Source organism: Podarcis erhardii (assembly GCF_964252035.2).
Source record: "Podarcis erhardii genome assembly, chromosome: 1".
Classification (NCBI taxonomy): Eukaryota; Metazoa; Chordata; class Lepidosauria; order Squamata; family Lacertidae; genus Podarcis; species Podarcis erhardii.
In genome coordinates this window covers 4,318,886-4,340,501 of record NC_138497.1, presented here as the reverse complement: position 1 = coordinate 4,340,501, position 21,616 = coordinate 4,318,886, and the positions used below count along the sequence as shown (strand labels likewise).

At 43.7% G+C, this 21,616-nt stretch overlaps 1 protein-coding gene across 4 annotated transcripts in view; it reads right to left on the bottom strand.

Moving 5' to 3' along the window:
• The window catches only part of FERMT2 (FERM domain containing kindlin 2), an 89,606-nt gene that overhangs the window by 36,623 nt on the left and 31,367 nt on the right, over window positions 1-21,616 (bottom strand). For all 4 annotated transcript variants that reach the window (XM_081860914.1, XM_081860915.1, XM_081860916.1 and 1 more), the window contains exon 3: window positions 4,544-4,678. In XM_081860914.1, coding sequence (XP_081717040.1) covers window positions 4,544-4,678 — 135 coding nt within the window. The remainder of the gene's footprint in view (window positions 1-4,543; window positions 4,679-21,616) is intronic.

The following is a 21,616-nucleotide window of genomic DNA, read 5'->3' as shown; positions in this document are numbered from 1 at the left end:
ATTGCTCCCTTCAGTTTATCTGAACTTTGAAGCACTGTGATAAAACAAAACAAAAAAGCCACAATGGTGAAGAGGGGAGGGGAGGTGAGCCAGGGTGTGATCCTTGAAGAGCAATATCCTCCCCCAAGGACTGAAGACCTAGTGTTGAGAAATCCTGACCCCCCCCCCCTTTATCATTAAGCAGGTCAAAGAATCCAAGCCATTAGCAACAGAAGCAGGAAAACACACACACACACACACAGAGTAACTTAGTAAACAAAATTCATAACATCTCCAGAATTCTTGTGTGGTCTGTAGGGACATGGCCAGAATCCAAGATTCATTCTGATGTTTAAGTAATTTTATATAGTTCCCATTAATTGAAATCATTTTTTCCAACCCTTACAAAAATAATGATTTCTTTCCATGATCAGGATTTCCCCCTCTCCCAGGAATGACCCATACCCTACCCCCCACAGTTGAGGGTTGTCTTCTACATAACATCTCTATCCTAAGGTTAAGTGCAGAGTCTCCAGCCACTAAATAATGCAAACCAAAAAAGTTATGCAATTCAGTAAGCTGCATGAAACCCAAATGTACGAATGAATACACAGCACACACATGGATGCCCCTGGTCACGGTGCATTTCTGACCTGATAGCCAGTGGTGAAAAAGTACCTCCCTCTCTGTTACCAACTGTGGCGCGTAGGGAATTGGGACTGCGTGGGATTTCATTCTAGATCAACAACTCATTTTAATGAAGTCATGGCAGGTAAAAGTTCGTGGCCTTAAACTGGGTTGCAGTGGGCGGCAAGAAGATATGTAACTGGCAAGAATGTATTTGTTATTCATTCTAACAAGCAACAGCGAAGAATGCTCTTTGGAAATGAGCGACTGGCGGGCTTGTGGCTTAATGCCAGTGGCCAAATTACTACCTTTAAATGAACTGTGTATGAATACGAGTGTATATTAAATCCTCAGGCTAACAAGGTGTGCAAGAAGGGAGTGCTGCAAAGGTAAGTTGTAGCAAACCATTCATTATCCCCCGCCAAATCTTTAATGTTTCCCAGAATCCAGTTCTAAGACTTGCTGTAACGTATGTGGAGTGGAATGTACTGTTGTCTACGGCACTCATGTCCCTGAACCAAAATTATGTGGAATGAGCAGATTTTAAGAAGTAATCCACGATGCGCTGCTGCAAAAGGAACTGAATCTTACATAATGTCTTGGGGTGTGCAGCAAGTTGACATTCTCCTATCTGCATAGCAACTGTGAGCAGGTGCTGCATGTGCGCATTTACCTGTCCTTCCGCACAACCCTGGCCTGATTACTGTATGCAGAACACCTCCTCATCCCTTGTCCACAAGTGGGGGTGGTGAAAAATCAGCCTAGGGCTTGCCGATCAGAAGGTCAGCGGTTCGAATCCCCGCGATGGGGTGAGCTCCCGTTGTTCGGTCCCTGCTCCTGCCCACCTAGCAATTTGAAAGCACATCAAAGTGCAAGTAGATCAATAGGTACCGCTCTGGTGGGAAGGTAAATGGCGTTTCCGTGCGCTGCTCTGGTTCGCCAGAAGCGGCTTAGTCATGCTGGCCACATGACCCAGAAGCTGGACGCCGGCTCCCTCGGCCAATAAAGCGAGATGAGCGCCGCAACCCCAGAGTCGGCCACGACTGGACCTAATGGTCAGGGGTCCCTTTACCTTTACTAGTGAGGGACTCAAGCATGTTTTACTCACATGGCTCGCTTCCTCCATGAATTTGCCTAATGCTTTAAAAGATAATAATTTAAAAACAGAACAAAACCCACTGCTGCTCACCATCAGGTTTCCAGCCAGGCAATCTTCCATCCAGAAATTGGAACAGCTGTGATGGGAGATCGTGGATGAGGTGATTACCCAGAGCTGCAGCTCCGTGGTACAAGATTTGCACACAGAAAATAGTTCAGCCTCCAGGTAGACTGCACTGACTGGTAGTGGCTCTCTAAGGTTTCAGACAGGGACATTCCTAGCCTGCTGGGGATTGGACCTGGGACCTTCTGAATACAAAGCACATCCTCTACAGCTGAGGTACAGCCCTTCCCTGTCGAGAATACTATATACAGAAATAGGTTTTAAAAACCAAGGAGAGAAGCCATCATTCTAAACAATCATGTCTAAACAATCAATACCCAGTTTTAATTACACTGGTAACCTACTCTATGGACTTGAGGCAGCTAAGAGCAATTCTAGATTAACAGGTAGGGTTGGGTTGGTTTTTTTACTTGCCTAATAGTAAAAATGTGCACAGGGGAACACAAGGAAAATGAAGCATGAGGGGGAGGACATGAAAGGAGAACTTTTCAGAAAGAAAATAAACCAATCACTGTTCTAAGACTAGTTTTGCAACTTCCCTTCCAAAGCACTCCCATTCTCTCAAAATAGGGTGAATTTCAGGAAACTATGCAAGGCATGTGTTTTGAATTCTCACAACAGCATGTAGGGACTGGATCTCTTGTAATTTTAAGATTTTTTTTAGTTTTAATTATTTCTTGGAAGGATCAATGCACACTGGAAAGCTCTATGATGCTATCTTTAATTATGTATGCACGCTCAGAAGCATGGGGACAAAGGAAGAATATCTAGATGTAAAAACCTAATTGTGGTTGGTGACACAATGGCAGAAGTCTGTCCTATTGATTTCTGACTTCCTAGCAAGCATGCTGAGCCTAACTCACTTGAAGATGATCCTGCAGTAAAGCAGCAATTAAGAGTAAGTTTGACTTGAAGTCATTCACAGGGACATGACACCTCTAGCTTGCCCCTTAAGACAAGGAGGCTGGCATTTTAAATGGAGCCAGACAGGAAAGATGTTTCAGGCATTAAGTTACTACTTGTGTTTACATCAGTAAAATGATCTGTTAGACATTTCTCCACAGGGGTTCCTTGGGACTGGCCCCAGCATGCCCTCTTCACACCTCCGAGTGTCTGATGTCAGTACTTCCTGCTGCCAACTAAGAAGGGAGTGCTGGTCCTCAAGCCAGCACACACTGCCTCACAATTAAAATTAGATGGTAGCTTTTGGCAGGACAGAAGGCTCCAGAAGCTAGAGATATGCAAAGAACCAATTCCTGATGGGGTTGCTTATAGCAGGTGTACCCATGACCCTAGCAGTCACTCTGCTGGAAACTGGTAAGACACAATTACTGCACCAACACACCCCTATGACATTGGCTGCCCATAAAGCAGTATATTAAACTTAACCTGGTGTTAAATTTGAAGTTTAGTGTTGGGATTCAAGGCCCTGAAAGGTACAAGTCTTAGCTACAATTGAGACTTCCTCCAAGAATCTCAATCTGACCAAACCCCACCCCCATGTTGAGGGATCCCAGCGTTGCATCTGAAAGCTTTTTAGAACAGAGCAATTTTCAGTGTGGAATTTGTTCCTTCCAGATGTCAGTGTTTTGTCAGAGGCCTTTCAAACATGAGGAAGACTGCAGAGAATCCACTGCATGTTTCTCATTAGGGCATTCTTTCCTTTTCCCATGTATCTGGTTCGGAAATTTATTTTTAAAAGCAGAGTACTATACAATTTTAATCATAAAATAACTGTTGCCCCCCTTTAAAAATATTTCAAACACGTTTTGTTATTGCAGTTTTGCATTTTTATGCTAAACACCCAGGGCTCCATTTGGTGGCTGGGATATAGGCAAACATCACTACTATTTTTTTCAGTATCACCATCACTCACACTACGTGGGTGTTCAGAATGTCACATCCATACAACAGGACTGTTCAATCCAAGGCTATTCTCAAAATATCTGCAATGCCTGGAAACGTCCCATCGTCTTCAAATTCACAACCTCCATTCAGAAGCATCCTATCCAACTCTATAAACAAGCCAAGTCATAGCTTGTATGTAGGAAAAATCCATTATTAGACAGCCAGCAAAGAACACAGGGCTACTTTTTAATATATCTGCAGGCTGTGCTATTAAACCAACAAATACAGATAAAAACAAAAGCTGTTAAGCTTCCCATTATCCACTGGCAGGTGAAAGGAAAAGCACTGCTTCTTATTTCAGAAAACAGTTAGCACTTCTATTGACACAAAACTAATTTATTATCCACCGTATTGGGTGCAGAAATGATGAGCAGGTGTGTGTGTGAGGGGGAATTTGGGAACATACAAAGACACGTCCCCAGATTTGACGCTGCACCTAATGGACTGTTACCCATGCGCAAGGCCAAATGGCTCAGTGAGTCAGGCACAATACTCAGATTAGCAGTTGTCACAGTGCCACTGTCTTAATTGTGGAACAGGGTGAGTCTCATTACCAAGCAGCATACAGCTCCCCAATGAATTCTGTAGATTTTAGCTGCAAGGCCATTTCCTGCAAGGCCATCAAGAGATTAGGTGTGACTGTGCATCTTTCCATTTAGCACCTGCTCCAGTTTCAGTTCTAAACTTTCTCTTCCTTAGCATTCCCACCCATCCACCCAGTGACATGTTTACATCGCTCTCCATACTTCTCTCCTTCTCCAACCTTATCATTCCTTTTATTCCTCTAAAGCAAAATATAGGCTCCACCTGATCCAGGGGTGATTAATGGTCCTTCCAGCTCAAGTGTCTCATCTTCATACTGGTCATCCAGTTTTTTCTTTTTCTTCTTTGTGGGATCTCTGGGCTTCCTCAAAAGGGAGAGTTCCTCTGGATGTCTGATGTCTAGGAAAGAAGAATAGGCGATGATAGTTTAATCCTTGCAAGTGAACAGGATTGTTGTGGACCTCAGCAGCTGTTTGAAACATCTGTAAAAACTTTAAAGTAAACCTGAACCACTTCGTACTCTCCACAAAATCAGGTAGGAAAAACAATCTAGCACTTTGCGTGTGTGTGTGTGTGTGTGTGTGTGTTGTTATGCCACTTCAATACATAGCCAACATCTACATACCAACAGGTCATACGAACTGCATATGATTTTGAGAACCGTTCTCACCAGGAAATTCCAGAACCTCAGCTGAAATGACATCTGCCCCCAGAGGAATTCTGACCCACCACGAACAGTGGGGAGTTGGTTTGATTTGGTTCTCTTAGTTGCAGTATTATAGCATCTTTCAGATATATTTACACAGGGAGCCATGCTCCAAAATCCTTGAATACAACACTGGTTAGCTTAGCCTACCCTCCCTCTTTATTACCAAACAAGGCAATTTGTATAACACCCTTGTTTATTTTAATCTTATGCAATATTTGTTTTGAGTTTTTTGTTGAATCAGATAAAAACTGCAACACCAGTTAAACCAGTGGTTCTTAACCTTTTTTGAGTCACTGGCCCCCTTTCATAGAATCAAAGAATTGTAAATAGCATTTTCTGCACCCAGTTCACAGACCCCCTGAAGCCCATCCAATGATGCTAAAGGGGTCCATGGATCACAGGGTAAGAACCCCTGAATTAAATGATGTACACTGAGCTTCTAGTTTTCCATTCAATGGTAAGTCTAGAATGCTTTTCCATTCTAGACAGGCAGTAGTGTTTGTTGCAGCAAAACTAAATAGTCTTAATGGATTTATTACAGCATAAGCTTTCATGGATGACAAGAGCTCTAATCCCCTCCTATGTTGTTTACAGTCGTGATTTATTGTTTTATTGATACTGTAAGCCACCCGAAGAACTTTGTCATTGGATGGCATGCAAATATTGTAAATAAATAAGAACTACTCCACAGAAGCTTTCGCCACAATAAATCTGTTAGGCTTAAGTATGCCGTGACACTTTGTTTTTGCTAGTTTTAATGCATCTCAGAAGGGATTTGATAAAGGAATCCAGCATCCCACTGGCAACAGGAGAGAAAGGAGAAGAGTTGTTTGGCTTTCTACTTATTCTGTTTTTTGTTTTGAAAGAAGTGCCAGCTACCTGCCAGAGGCACAATTAATTTGGAATATGTCCATCTGGAACAGTTTCACCTGAGCTTTCTGTCAAGACATTTTTTTTAACTCCCTCCCAAAATCCACTTCTTCAGCGCAAGTGTTTTATGAAGAACATAGCCTAATTTTCCACTGAACTTTAAAGTCCTTTGCAACTCTATTATTGTCCCTTTCATTAATTACTAAGCTACATAACCTTCATTCTATTGGTCTCCTTCCCTCCAGCCCCAGAACAACTAGTCACTTCTATGAATGAAGAAAGATAGATAGATAATTACAAACACACACACACACACACACACACACACACACACACACACACGTATCATATACTAATGGCATTAAATAATTGTTGAATAGTAATAATATGTTCCACATGCTTGCTACTACACCTTGTTTTGGTGTGGGAAAATGGAAACAGAGTTTATACTTTCTCCTAGGACCTATAATACAAATGCTATTAAATACATCTGGTCAAGAAGAAGAAGAGGAGTTTGGATTTGATATCCCGCCTTTCACTCCCTTTAAGGAGTCTCAAAGCAGCTAACATTCTCCTTTCCCTTCCTGCCCCACAACAAACACTCTGTGAGGTGAGTGGGGCTGAGAGACTTCCGAGAAGTGTGACTGGCCCAAGGTCACCCAGCAGCTGCAGGTGGAGGAGCGGAGACGCAAACCCGGTTCCCCAGATTACGAGTCCACTGCTCTTAACCACTACACCACACTGGCTCTCAAGTATTTTATGATTCACTTACTCCAAGTGTCAAGTGTTTTGTGAGAAAAACAAAGGCCACATTTTTAGCAGAATCCTCCAGCAATTAGTATTATTTATCTTGAGGTTCATAACTAGATTATTTTTTAATTTTACACCTGCAGTGGTTACTTATTAAAAAGAAACAGAAACAAAAAACCGAATGTTGTAGCAAACAGAGTCACCCAACTGTTAATAAGCTTGCTCAAACCTTGAGGGAGTTGGGGTGAGATAATACCCAGGGATGCATTCTCATGGCATCTGCAGAAGTAATTAAATCTGCTTGATTTTCAGTGTAGTTACATCTCATAGCAAATTATGTTCCCATCAGTGGAACTTTTCCACAAATTTTTAAAAAGGATGTTCCATTACACAAGGTTTTGAGGGCGGCGCCAATCTTGCACCTCCCCCACCCTGGAAATACAAATCCCACATTGCACAAAATCAGCCTTTGTGCAAATGCACCACAAGTGAAAAGTACTGTGACTTTTAGAAGACATCTGAAGGCAGCCCTGTTTAGAGAAGTTTTTAATGTTTGATCTTTTATTGCTGCTTATTCTTATTAATATTATTCTGTTGCGAGCCATCCAGGGTGGCTGGGGAAACCCAGTCAGATGGGCGGGGTATAAGTTATTTATTATTATTGTTCTTGTTCTTGTTCTTGTTCTTGTTATTATATTAGGACGCGGGTAGCACTATGGGTTAAACCACAGAGCCTAGGACTTGCTGATCAGAAGGTCGGCGGTTCGAATCCCTGCAACGGGGTGAGCTCCCGTTGCTCAGTCCCTGCTCCTGCCCACCTAGCAGTTCGAAAGCAAGTCAAAGTGCAAGTAGATAAATAGGTACCACTCCGGCAGGAAGGTAAACGGCATTTCCGTGCGCTGCTCTGGTTTGCCAGAAGCGGCTTAGTCATACTGGCCACATGACCTGGAAGCTGTACGTCGGCTCCCTCAGCCAATAAAGCAAGATGAGCGCCGCAACCCCAGAGTTGGCCATGACTGGACCTAATGGTCAGGGGTCCCTTTACCTTTATCTCTTGTAAATGTGCAACCTCTCACACACAGTACAGTTAGATATACAGCATATGCACACAAGAACATTTTCTGGAGTCATCAGCATTTTGGGTGGATGTCAGGGAACTGCCATCAGGGCCAGAGGGAGAGAGCGGGCTCCAGAGGGATTCCAGAGAGCGTCCCGGGATGGGGAGAGGCAGCCCATCTTCTGGGGAAGGGAATCAGCCTAGCACCAGTGGAGAAGGGGGGTAGATGGGGGAATCGGCAAGGCGGTCCCATGACTCCTCGCCGGGGACCAGCGGGGAGAGTAAGGGTCCTCTGTTGCCCACACCCTCCTTGCGCAGAAGGCTTCCGCGCAGGGAGACTAGGCGGAGACTAGGCATCAAAGAGCTTCTTTGCTGGAAGAAGTTCAAGAAACGCCCACTGACAGATTCTGCCAGTGATTGATACAGCCACGGGCAAGTGGCTGTCCAGACAGAAAAGGTTCACTCGGGCAACCCAGCCAGGTGTGGCGCCGGTTTACGCACGAGCAACCCCTAGAACCATTACAGTAGTGAACTAAGTTCTTCGCTTCTTTGGAACATAGGAATTTGGACCATCGCCCTATTCACACAGTGGCCAACCAGATACCTATGGGAAGGCTGCAAGCAGGGCTTCAGTAAAATAGCATCTTCCACCACTTGTGAGTTTCGGCAACTGGCATACAGAGGAACGCTACCTTTGAGAATGGAAAGGTATCTGAAGAAGTGTGCATGCACATGAAAGCTTATACCCAGAACAAAGTTAGTTGGTCTCTAAGGTGCCACTGGGCAATTTTTATTTATTTATTTTGAGAATGGAGAGAGAAACAGCCCTTGCGGCTAGCAGCCACGGATAGCCTTACCCTCCATGAATACGTTTAAATCATCTTTTAAAGCCATCCAAGTTGGTGGCCATCACTGTCTCTTGTGGACTGAATTCCACAGCTTAACTACACTCTGTTCCTTCTGTTGGTCCTGAATCTCCCAACATTCAGCTTCACTGCATGGCCCTAGGTTTATGAGAGTTGAGGAGAAACCTCTCTCTATCTACTTTCTTCACACCATTATGTATCATTATCGCTCACCCCTTCTAAAAGGCCTGCAGAAACCTCGATCACTTGGCTGTGCAAGAGGGGTAGATTTGCTCACTTAGTGAAGTAAATATCAAGTGAAAAATGAACTTTTCATCCTTTCCACCAAGGCTCTAGACCCATGGGCTCCCAACGTGGAGCAGACGCCCCACAGGGGGGCAATTTGATTTTTAAGGGGGGCAATTCGAGAATGAGTTATTAACAGTGAATGGCCTTTTAGGCTTCCTCCACGTGAATAGGAGTTCACTTTTTGAATTATAAGAATTATATGTCACGGGGGGGGGGGGAGACACACACCAGGATTTTAGAGATGCTTAGGTGGGGCATGGGATGCGGGTGGCGCTGTGTGTTAAACCACAGAGCCTAGGACTTCCTGATCAGAAGTTTGGTGGTTTGAATCCCCGCGACAGGGTGAGCTCCCGTTGCTCGGTCCCTGCTCCTGCCAACCTAGCAGTTCAAAAGCACATCAAAGTGCAAGTAGATAAATAGGTACCGCTCCGGCGGGAAGGTAAATGGCGTTTCCGTGCGCTGCTCTGGTTCCCTAGAAGCAGCTTAGTCATGCTGGCCACATGGCCCAGAAGCTGCATGCCGGCCAATAAAGCGAAATGAGTGCTGCAACGCCAGAGTCGGTCACGACTGGACCTAATGGTCAGAGGTCCCTTTACCTTTTGGCAGGGCATGGCCCAAAAACAAACAAACAAACAAACAAACAAACAAACAAACAAACAGGCTGGAAACTACTGCTCTAGACCAACCTTCTCCAACCTAGTGTCCAGTTAATGTTTGGGACTATAGTTCCTAAAATCTCTGAACAGTTGCTATGCTGGATAGGAGCTGATGTGAGTTGTAGTCCAAAAGATCTGGAAGGTGCAAGACTAGGGAAGACTGCTTTAGTTTCTAAAGGGTGGGAGTAGGATCTATTCTACTTGCTGTTGCACGCTAATTAGAAACATTTAAGAAAGGCAAGGCTGCGTGAAAACGTCAGGTTTTACTCCGGAGTTTTGAGGAAACAGCTGTATGAAGTTAGTGGTGGTGAGACCTCAAACTGGAGGTGGTGCTGACAGGGAGATTTGAATCCAGACATTTACAAAGTGTTCCCTGGCCTCTATCAGTAGGGTCACCCAAGTCTAGACCAGGGGCAGCAAACTATTTCAGCAGGGGGCCGGTCCACTGTCCCTCAGACCTTGTGGGGGGCTGGACTATATTTTTGGAGGAAAAATGAACAAATTCCTATGCCCCACAAATAACCCAGAGATGCATTTGAAATAAAAGGACACATTCTACTCATGTAAAAACACGCTTATTCCTGGACTGTCCGTGTGCCGGATTTAGAAGATTGGGCCAGATCCGGCCCCCAGGCCTTAGTTTGCCTACCCATGGTCTAGACCAGCCTTTCTCAACCTGTGGGTCCCCAGATGTTGTTAAACTACAACTCCCATCACCCCTAGCTAGCAAAGCCAGAGCTCAGGGGTGATGGGAATTGTCGTCCAACAACATCTGGGGACCCACAAGTTGAGAACCACAGGTCTAGACCAAATTCATGATGTAAGAAAATGCTGCTATGATGAGAGTTAATTGGCAAAGAGATTTAACCTACTTGGGGAAACTGGTGTGTTCCAACTTGCTACTATAGCTCTCGTCATTACAATAAACAGGCTTTAAGGGTAGGCAAGTGCTCCTCCAGTCAGTTAATTATATGGAATAGATCCTACTCCCAGCCTTTAGGGTCTACAGCAGCCACGCTTTTGGCAACCCTCAAGAGGAGGGATTTCTAGAGATGCAGTAGTGATCACAGAGCACCAGGTTTCTCTTGCTGTTCCTATCTGAGGTGCAGAGGACATGTTCAGGTGGCTCTTATGGAACCTGTGGAAGGAGCAATTGTCCACCGTTTCCCAATGCTACACTCTTACTGTGATGTAGCAGTCACAAGGGCAGTAATATGTGTAGGTCATATCTTTAACTGCAGCCAAATTATGTTTGTGCTATTTTACATATAAAGATTAGACGAGTGCACAAAATCTTTTACGGTATCAGATGACACTAGTAGAGGAACAGCCTAAAAGCTTTTCCACACAATTCTAAGCTCTCCCTCTCTGTGTGTCAAGAGTGCCCTATCAACAGCTTTATTTGCTTGACCTTCTGAAGCTTGGTGCCCATACCTTTGAACTGGGTGCCAGTACAATGGAACAAGGTGGTGTGGTGTGGGGGGAGCCAAGTATCAGTCTTAAAGGATTAACAGCACTTGGATTGCTTATCTGATAACAAAACAATAGCTCTTACTCCGTCTTCTACATTACAAAGGCAGGCCCACACTGATTTACATTTATATCCTGCTTCCTTATAGGGGGAACCCCTACTCCTTCTACAGTAAGCCACAGCTTTTCTTAACAAATTATATGCTTAATTATATGGTATCTGAAGAAGCGTGCATGCACACAAAAGCTTATACCAAGAACAAACTTAGTTTGTCTCTAAGGTGCTACTGGACAATTTTTTTATATATATTTCGACTGTGTCAGACCAACAAGGCTACCTACCTGAATCTATATGCTTAAAGGTTATTACTACTCAGAGGTCAATTTAGGCAGGTCGACAGGTGCCACCAGATAGCCATTTTTCAAGCAGCATATTTTAGATCACTGTAACCCCTATGTAAAGGAGCACAAATGGCTCAGGCATTATTAGAGAGTTGTTTTAGTAGTGTTAAATGCATTTTTAGTCTTTAAACTTCCTTAAAGACATTTTGTCCTCTGATGTTCACTGAGCTTGTTCATTCATCCGTTCTTCTTACTTTAATGCCATTTAAACATTAGTTCCGTTTGCTATGCCATCTCAACCCAAGCAAAGACGCTGTGGATTAATCCCCTCCATAGTCACACGGTGTTCCCTTATAATGCTGTGATAAAACATGTTAGTGCTTGGTTATGCTAAGGTGTCCCTTGACTTAGAAACAGATTTCTGCTTGGTAGAGGTTCTCTACCAGTGTTCACTGTCTAGTGAAACCTAGACAGCATCTTAAAAAGCAGAGACATCACCTTGCCAACAAAGGACCGTACAGTTTAAGCTATGGTTTTCCCAGTTAGTGATGTATAGAAGTGAGAGCTGGACCATGAAGAAGGCTGATCACCGAAGAATTGATGCTTTTGAATTATGGTGCTGGAGGAGACTCTTGAGAGTCCCATGGACTGCAAGAAGATCAAACCTATCCATTCTGAAGGAAATCAGCCCTGAGTGCTCACTGGAAGGACAGATCCTAAAGCTGAGGCTCCAAGACTTTGGCCACCTCATGAGAAGAGAAGACTCCCTGGAAAAGACCCAGATGTTGGGAAAGATGGAGGGCACAAGGAGAAGGGGACGACAGAGGACGAGATGGTGGGACAGTGTTCTCGAAGCTACCAGCATGAGTTTGAGCAAACTGCGGGAGGCAGTGGAAGACAAGAGGGCCTGGCGTGCTCTGGTCCAGGGGGTCACGAAGAGCCAAACACGACTAAACGACTAAACAACCAACAACCAGTGAAGCTGGAAGTTAGAAAGCAGCACCTTCTGGATCTGATCTGTAATATTGTGTGTGTGTGTGTGTGTGTGTGAGAGAGAGAGAGAGAGAGAGAGAGAGAGAGAGAGAGATGGGGAGCCACTACCAACGTGCATGCTCCATAATTGCTTCCACAAATACTGTACTATCTTAAAAGCCAGCACCCAAGGACTAGGGTGGGAGGCTACCCTGGGAGGGGTGGTGGTGGTGTGGGCCTCATGATAATGATTGACTTGGGTTTGGGGTGGCTGTTGCTAAGGGATGAACTGTCAGAGGAGGAAGAGCTGGCAGGGTATGAAGGATGCCTTTGGCAGGGAGAAGCCCAAGTCAATGGATGGGAGGCCACCAACCCTTTGTCTGCAGAGATCAGGGAAGGGGAGGCAGTTCTGCTGGCTCCCTGTCCTGCCCCATACACAGAGTGGAGAGATTCCCTAGCAGCAGGGTAGGTTGTCAATCATTCAGGAGTCAAGGCTAAACAGCTGGAGAAGCCCATGGGGCTGATCTCCATCTTATCACAAAAGAACACAGCAGCAGCACCTCCACAAACGGGGAAGACCCATGGCCCTTGGGGAAGCCCATGCCTCCAAGTAAACCAGTCTTGTAGAGAGTCTTGGAAATGAGCAAGCTGAATCTCAACTTTAAAAGCTGGCAGGGGGCCGTGCCAGGAAAGAGAAGAAATGCCATGGTGCATCTGGAACAGCAAAACCTAGGGCCTTCACCTGTCCCAATTACAACAAAACCTGTCTCTTCCATATCCGTCTCTACAGTCGCAGCAGGCGTTGTAAGCTTCCAACAGTTTGATTTCACTCTCAAAGGCACATTGTCTCCCAAGACAGAGAGATGCCAGCCAACCACTTATGTTTAAGTACCACGAGAAGTAAAGCATTCAAGGCCTTTCGGTTGAGACAATGATACATATACTGCCATTACCTTGACTTTTGGCTTGCCATACTCATGGGGTAGATTTTATTTATAGTTCATCAGCAGTCAGTAGCTGTTACTATGGGGCAGACAGTGCTTATTTCTAGGGCAGTAAGGCATTCAATTATGATTAAAGTGACAGAATGAGGTTTCCAAGTTGTGGGCTAGAAGCCAAATCAGGCTTCTGAAAGGACAGCTTCTTGGAAAAATCAATCAACTCCTTCACTTGCCTAAGAAAAAGAAAATGTGAAGAATCCCAACATGGTTATCAGGAGATTGAACTCCCTCCACAAATAAAAACAAATGTTCTCATTTTCTTTCAACAATATTTGTCTCAGTGTAATAACCATTCTTAGCGTCTTCTATGCTTCCAAGAGGTCTTAAGGTGTTACATATATTTAATGAACTATTTTCAGTTGTGTAGTAGTATCCTGTGAATAGCATGGGCAATCTGCTTAATTATTTGTCATTTTAGCTTAATGGAACTTTTAGGATACACCTCTAAATACCAAGAGCTGGGGCAAAACAAAGGACAGGTGGTGCCTTCAAATCTTGCATGCAAGAGTTCTAAGGACATCTGGTGGTTGGCCACTTCTGAAGATGTTGATGGCACCCGTCTGTCTCGGGATACAATGGAGGAATGCACCTTTGGGGGTGGAGTTAAATTGTTGGAAGGTTACAGCAACTACTGGGGGGTTCCACACATTTGCCAAATATCCTCATTCCCAGTCGCAATGCCTACTTTAGGTTATCTGAACAAGCCAACTTATGCATGGCTGTCAACAAGGCTAAAGTTTTTCTGTTGCAAAAGAATAATTAGCCAACTAGCTTTGTTTAGATCTGTATTTAAATTCTGCAGTGCTATTGCTGAAGTTCTTGAAATGTTATTGTTTGTTTTTTTAAACTGGAACACTGAGTGCTTTAAAACCACTTTCTGTATGTTGTTATTGCAAACCCCCTTGAGGGCCTGCTGCCCACTTCAGGCCAAAATGACAGGATGCAAATTTATGGATGGGGAGGGGGGGGGAATGTGACTGGTTACATTTGAATGATCTGTATTCCAAGTTAGGCTTGATCAGGAAAGTGCTAGCAGGTCTGAGCTCCCAGGATTTGAGAAAATAGATCATGTGAACCAACATGCAGCTCTGTTCCCATACTATGCCCTGCTGCTCATTATCAAAAACATTCGGTACAGAGTGAAAACAATCCTAAGTACTTCTTGGTAGACCAGTGGAAGTGTAGGATAACTGGAACAAGACAACTGGGGGAGCCTTTTAGGCTACATCCAGTGCACTGGCAGGAGCTGAGGAAGGAAGGTGTGAGGCTGACTGAGGTATGGTTTGACCACTGGGTATGAACCCAACTACCGAGAGCATGCTTCAGGCAGAGTAGTAAACAATGAGAGGGGGCTAAAACCAGGACCCAGACCTTGAGTCTGTGCAGTTTCCCATCCATGTTGGTTCTGCTTGGTCAGAAGGGCACAAAGCCTGGCTCCAGTATTTATTTCGAACCAGAGTAACACAGAGGCCTCAAACTGCCTGGTGTGTCCTCTCTATCCCTTGTGTGCTGGAAGAGGGCTCTGGGGGTTGAACGCACACTACAGTGGTACCTCAGAACTTAATTCGTTCCGGAGGTCCGTTCTTAACCTGAAACTGTTCTTAACCTGAAGCACCACTTTAGCTAATGGGGCCTCCCGCTGCCGCCGCGCCGCCAGTGCGCGATTTCTGTTCTCATCCTGAAGCAAAGTTCTTAACCCAAGGTACTATTTCTGGGTTAGCGGAGTCTGTAACCTGAAGCATCTGTAACCTGAAGCATCTGTAACCCGAGGTACCACTGTAATGGGTTAGGTCCCAACACTGGACAAGTTCTCAGTTCAAGGCCTGAATTCCCTGGTAAGAGTTCAGCGTCCAAATGGCACACACATGAAGTGGATGCATGGGGATGAAGAAGTCACGATAAGCACATTTTGGGTGTCTTACTAGAGCCCTTTTTAATCACCCACTAAGTGTATCGTGAGGAGTCTACCCCCCACCTTTCCTTCACAGAATGAAATGAAAGCTTTCCAAAAAAGGGTTTTAAAACATGTTTTGAATAAAGAGATGGTCTTGGCAATTGTGCTGTTTAGTTTCTGTAGCTGAGGCAAAGAAATTCCATGGGCGGCTTAAGGACTACCAGATGGCAACGCTTGTCCCGTTTTCCAAGTACTGCAGAAGCTGGATTGCAAAGGCAGAGCGCAAAGGTATATAGGTTACATTCAGAATCATAGGCAACAGTAAAAAGAAAAGGCGGAAAAATAAAGCCTGAAGATAGGGTTTGCAGTTTTAATCAACTCACAAAATCTCTAGACTAAAAACCTTTGTTGTCTGGTATGCTGGAATGATCTTCCAGCAACTACACCTGGGTGCATAAAAGTAAATAACTGAGGTCTTAAGGGAATTTGCCAAATTAGCCTTGCTGAATATAACTGAGAAAGCACATTTTGCCAGAAGCAAAACACTGCTTCGAAACTGACAGCTTTCCCAGTTTGTTCTCTGCAACTGAAGAGCAGTAACAAAAAAAAAACAAAAACAAAAAAAAGGGGGGGGGAAATTAACTTTAAAGTTTCCTCCTGCAATTTCCCCGCTGTCAAAGCACACTATTACATTGTACTTATTTTACTCAGGATTAACTTGGTGTAATACTCCAGAAAGCTTCTGTACTTCAGAGAAGGCAACTGACTTTCTATGTCAGTGTAAATTAACTAAATCTGTCAATTCCATCTCTCTCACACACAGACAGCCATTGCATGATAGTAGGAAAAAATCATTTCGGTGGGAGTTGGTGCGGTGTACTGCATTCCCTTGTATGAATGCCATTGTTTCTTGCCCTTTAATCAGACGGCAAGAGCTTAGGACAAGCTTCTGAAGGGAATTTCCCTCTGCTTGGATGATGCCAGGACCAGCCCCATTTGCTGCGCCAATCAAGAATGTCACTGTTACAATGAGCTCCTCCTCCTAGTACAGTACCAAATACCAACTATCCACTGCCAACATCATAAGACTATGCAATATAAAGACGGTTTTTCTATTTTTTAAAAAATGCATTATTTCTTAACATTGTGTGCAATGGAGGGTTCTTCCCAAGAGCTCTTCTCAAGGCCTTTAAATAGTTTCCCTTTCTCTAGTCATCAAGCTACTCCCCACTTTTCTCCATCTCTCTCCTCCCTCTACAGGTTTTCCCCACAAACACATCTCTCAGCCAACAGAGAAAACACAGTAAATGTGGAAATGACTCTAGTTAAGAGCTGGAACATGCAAGCAACTGTCTTGCATGGCTGATGCTCAACAGTAAGGGAAAGACTGGCTGTTCCCACAGGTAAGCCATCCCTGCACCTATGAAACTAGGATGACAAGGTCAGCATGGATTTCATAGAGATGAGTTCTAGCTTTATCCACAACATACATGCAAACCCTTAATATGGGACAAAGGAGTTAAATATACAACTCCTGCCCCACCTGGCAGGCTGAAGTGGTACCGTCTAGTAACAGAGGAATCTTACATGTCCGATGCTCATGCAACTCAGATTGTCACTCTGCTTTCCCCTTTCCCCTGGCCTGTCTTTGGATGCAAAATGAACACGTAACACACAGGTGGGAAACCTGCTGACCCTGATCTCGATTTACATGGCCCTGACACCCTCTGAAACTGCCTTGTTCTTCTATCTCACCAGAGTTCCTTTCTTCCTGTTCCTTCCTGCCCCATTTTTCCCAGCTTTAAAAAAACATTTATCCTTCTTTCCAATTATTCTGAAACGGCACAGAAAGGAAAGGATTTCATTTTGATAGAAAATGATTTCTGAAACCTTTCCCCCCATGGTTGTATGCCTCAATAACTATGTATGTTTCAGAAAGCCACCTAAAGTTGAAAGCAAGGGAAACCAAAGTAGGGCAGGCTGAGCGATTCCTAGAGTTTTCCTTCATTGATATTATCTCAGTTTTCACTAGTTTTTCCCCTGGAGGGGAAAGTAAACCCCTTCTACTTAAATGTTCTTTAAAAAAATGAAACAGAATAAAGTAAGCTCAAAGCCTCAGGGTTGGTCAAACGACTGCTGTGCTTGATCATTAAGGGGTATGGTCGTGTTTCACTGATTCTTGTTGCAAAACACACAGCTAAGAAAATGCTGTGCCAATTTTCACAGAAACATACTGTTATAAGAATTCTAAGGTCTCAAATATAGAATAAGTGCTCATAAACGTAAAGGCAAACACACATGAATAAGTATATAAGCCATGTGTCTGAAATAGTACAGGATAGCAATCCTGAAGCCATTTTGACTCTCCCAAATGGACTTCATATTTCTCTGCAAGGAGGAAGGAAATGGGGAAAGCTTTCCAATTGTCTTTGGACTGTAGGGGCTTACACCTCCCTGCAAATACAGTCTGGCAAGTATCTGTTAAGCTGAGCAAACTTTCAATATGTGTAAGAGATTTGGGGAACTAAAGTATTTCAAAGGAATGCTACCCAGAAAATGCACTCAAGTTAGGCATTATCAGGTATCCTGGCAGACAGGAGAGAAGCAACACTCCCAAATTTCTGCACACCATTGTTCTGGGTCTCTCCTACCTCCTTGCAAGGAGGGGAGGGAACTCTGTTGCAACGGGCACAGATGTCACTAGATGAAGTCACTAGAGAGTATGTGCATTTCAAGACTGCAAAAAGATGTGTGATTCAAACTCATGCAGCTATCTTGACAATGGACTTGGGTTTACCCTATATGGGGAAGACCAGACAGTCCACAGGACATATGGTACAACAGATCCCAGGAAACAATGCTTTGTTGATCTGAATCTATTCATACCTAAAGTTATGTGGCACTTTCCTGGAGAGAGAGAGAAATAAGTCTTTCGCTAAAGAAACTCACAACCTACGGTAAATATTGTGCTACTGATCTTGTGAACAAAGGATGGTTCTTAAGTGTCTTTAAAGAACAAGGCTTTGTGATCATGACTCCTGCCCAAGCATAAGCAAAAACATACATACACAAAAGAACTCCCTGACACAACCCAAGTGATTTAAAGATTTTCTTGGCACATTTTTAACATGCTTAATAAGTTACATCAGGACATGGAGAAATGCAGAAGAGCACAAGAGACAAACTGCATGACCATCCAAATTATGACTATTTAGATTTATCAAACCCAAGTGATTACAGATGAAGCTACACAAAGGACAAAATACAATTCTCTAAGATGGGACACATCTTTAAAAAACAAACAAACAAAACCCCAAGTGTTTCAGTGTTTAAAATTTAAGTGACATGTCAGTACACTAAAGCTTGTGGCTTCAGAGAAATGAAAAGGGGGTGGAAAGAGACAGCATGTAAGCTGAAAAGTTGGGAAAATCCACTTTAGGGCTGGATAAATTCCCTTAAAAAAGGAAATGCAACTGAATGTGGGGATATTTCTCAGCGCTGTCTGGCTCCAGTGAATCATTAATGATATTGATGTCACACATCAACATTGAGAACAAAGAAACCTCAGACAGGACTTGCTGCTAGATTTTTATTGCTATGGGAATCTGAGAGATGATCTTCCATCAGAGTTATGAGTTTTATGCAATTTAACTAACAATAATAAGGCTGTCTTTGAAGGGAGAGGTGATTTCAAACAAGCCACATACCAAACATTACCACAAAAGCAAGGGTAACATTTCACTGAATTATCCATGTATTCTACTCTTAACTGAATGCATGGATAATTCTACTCTTAAGATCTGGATAATTTTAACTATTACCAGATATTCAGTAATAGGGCCTCACCCCACTGCACTGACCTGGTCCTCTTGGACTTTAAATCTTGAGTCCAACTTGGAGACTGAAGCTTAGCTATGGACATTAACAGAGTTTATATCAGAAGTGAGATTGTAAGTGGGATCTTCATGGACCATAGCTCAGCCTTTTGCCACTGAGCTACTGCTTAGTAATTATTTGGGGGATTTGTTAAGATACACGGGAGAAATGAATAGTGGGGTGGGAGTTGGCTAACAAATGCAAAAGGATGTGATTTTATACACATAGTGCATAAAATCTGTGCTCACACAAATGAAGACTACACATAATGTGAAGAGCACAACTGGATCAGAACTGGAAGTTAATTTGTACTTCATCAGTTTTACCAAGATCATTATATGAAAGCATGTTTAGGATGTTTTATTGTCGATTTATGCATTTGGCCTATGCTTAAAATATTCACTTGAATGAAGGTCAAGCGTTTCCATTCTCTCCAAAGCTGAAACAGCACTTTGTGAATGCTCTTTTTCTGGGGAGGGTCTGTTGCAGTGCCAATGAGCTTTCGGGAAGCAAGACTAATTGGAAGTGTCCCAACATACTGAAGACATAAAAATATAAAACAGTAAGAGAGAGAGAAAAGAGGGAAGAGAGACTTGCAAGCAGTGGAATTGTTTCCTGCCAAAATAATCTCCCCGATCATCTACATGAAAAGGCTCTCGCTACATTTTAGGAATTTTCTACATGGATTTTAAAACAATTGAAACACATGGGGGGGGGAATCAGATTAAGAAAAAGCTTATGAGTCACAAAAGAATGGCAATGTACTGTATAACTATCAGATGTAGGTTTTTGTTGACAAAAAGGTTACTTTCAATATGTGGAGGCTGGAAAATGTTCTAAAATTAATGATTTTTAATGGGAAACATTCCAATTCTTGGTATATTTTTATTGAAACTTTTCACCATACAATACACTAAAAATCAAACTAATATAAATAAAAATAAAGAAGAAAATAGAAAACAAAACAGAAGAAAGAAAGAACACTGTGAATTAACACAAGTCAATTTGGGCAAGTGGAATGGATACTAGTACCAGTGAAATCTTAAATCAAAGCTGTAATTACATAACTTTTTTCAGATGACAATCTGTAGAAAGTACATTTCTACACAGGGCTCTGTTATACATGCTAAAATTAGCGTGTTTTATTACTTTCAGTGCCTTCATTTTTGTCTTTATCTGCCCCAGCCACAACAAAACATGTCTCTCCCGTATTGGTCTCTTCAGCCACAGCAGGCGCTGTAACTCTCTGATGGTTTGACTTCACCTCCAAAGGTGCACTGCTCCACTGTCTCTCGAGACAGATGGATGCCAACAACCACATACAGTGGTGCCTCGCAAGACGAAATTAATCCGTTCCATGAGGCTCTTCGTATAGCGGTTTTTTTGTCTTGCGAAGCAAGCCCATTGACAGCTTAGCGGATTAGCGGTTTAGCGGCTTTTAGCGATCAGCTGTTAAGTGGCTTATCAGCGGATCAGCTGATAAGCGGCTTAGCGGCTTAGGAAAAGGGTGAAAAAAGGGGGGGAAAGACGCAGGAACTCGCAAGACATTTCGTCTTGCGAAGCAAGCCCATAGGGAAATTTGTTTTGTGAAGCGCCTCCAAAACGGAAAACCCTTTCGTCTAGCGGGTTTTCCGTCTTGCGAGGCGTTCGTCTTGCGGGGCACCACTGTACTTTGCTTTTGACATACTGAAAAATCCTGGGGCTCTGAAGGCCATTTCACACATTACACATTGTCAGGGAACTGCCATCAGTGCCGGAGGGAGAGAGCAAAATCCAAAGGGGTCCCAGAGAGCGTCCCGGGATTGGGAGAGGCAGCCCATCTTCTGGGGAAGAGAATCAGCGTAGCACCAGTGGAGAAGGAGGGCAGATGGGGGAAGCGGCGAGGCGGTCCCATGACTCCTTGCCGGGGACCAGCGGGGAGAGTAGGGGTCCTCCGCTGCCCTTGCCCTCCTTGCGCAGAAGGCTTTCGCGCAGAGAGAGTAGGAGGAGACTAGGCATCAAAGAGCTTCTTTGCTGGAAGAAGTTTAAGAAACACCCACTGACAGATTCTGCCAGCGACTGAGACAGCCATGGGTGAGTGGCTGTCCGGACAGAAAAGGTTCACTCAGGCAACCCAGCCAGGTGTTTGCACCGGCTTACGCACGAGCAACCCCTAGAACCACTACACACATTAACAGCAAATACGGATATTATAGAAAGACACACTTTGCTAAAGAGCTGCATCTACTCCTGCCTCTCTCACAAAAAGTGGTTCGAAATACATGCTTGTGTCATTCATTCCCAAGTAGGACGCCAACGGAGGTGTTTTAACCTTCCTGTACTGCCAAAGTAGTGCACATTTACACACCTCTACCTTGAACTACCTCTTCAGAAGGCGAATTGCAGGCAACAGTCTCCCTTACCTACTCTTTCCAGTTGCAAATGCCAAACCATTCGAAGGATCATTGGAGGTATGTTTCAGTAGCAAGTTAGGCCAACTGACATATCATAAAACTTTACTTCCTTCCCATCCTGGCTGATGATTTATCTTCCTCTGTTTGAAGTTTTTATCTGAGGAACACAGCAAAAGACATGCTAAAGTAAAGA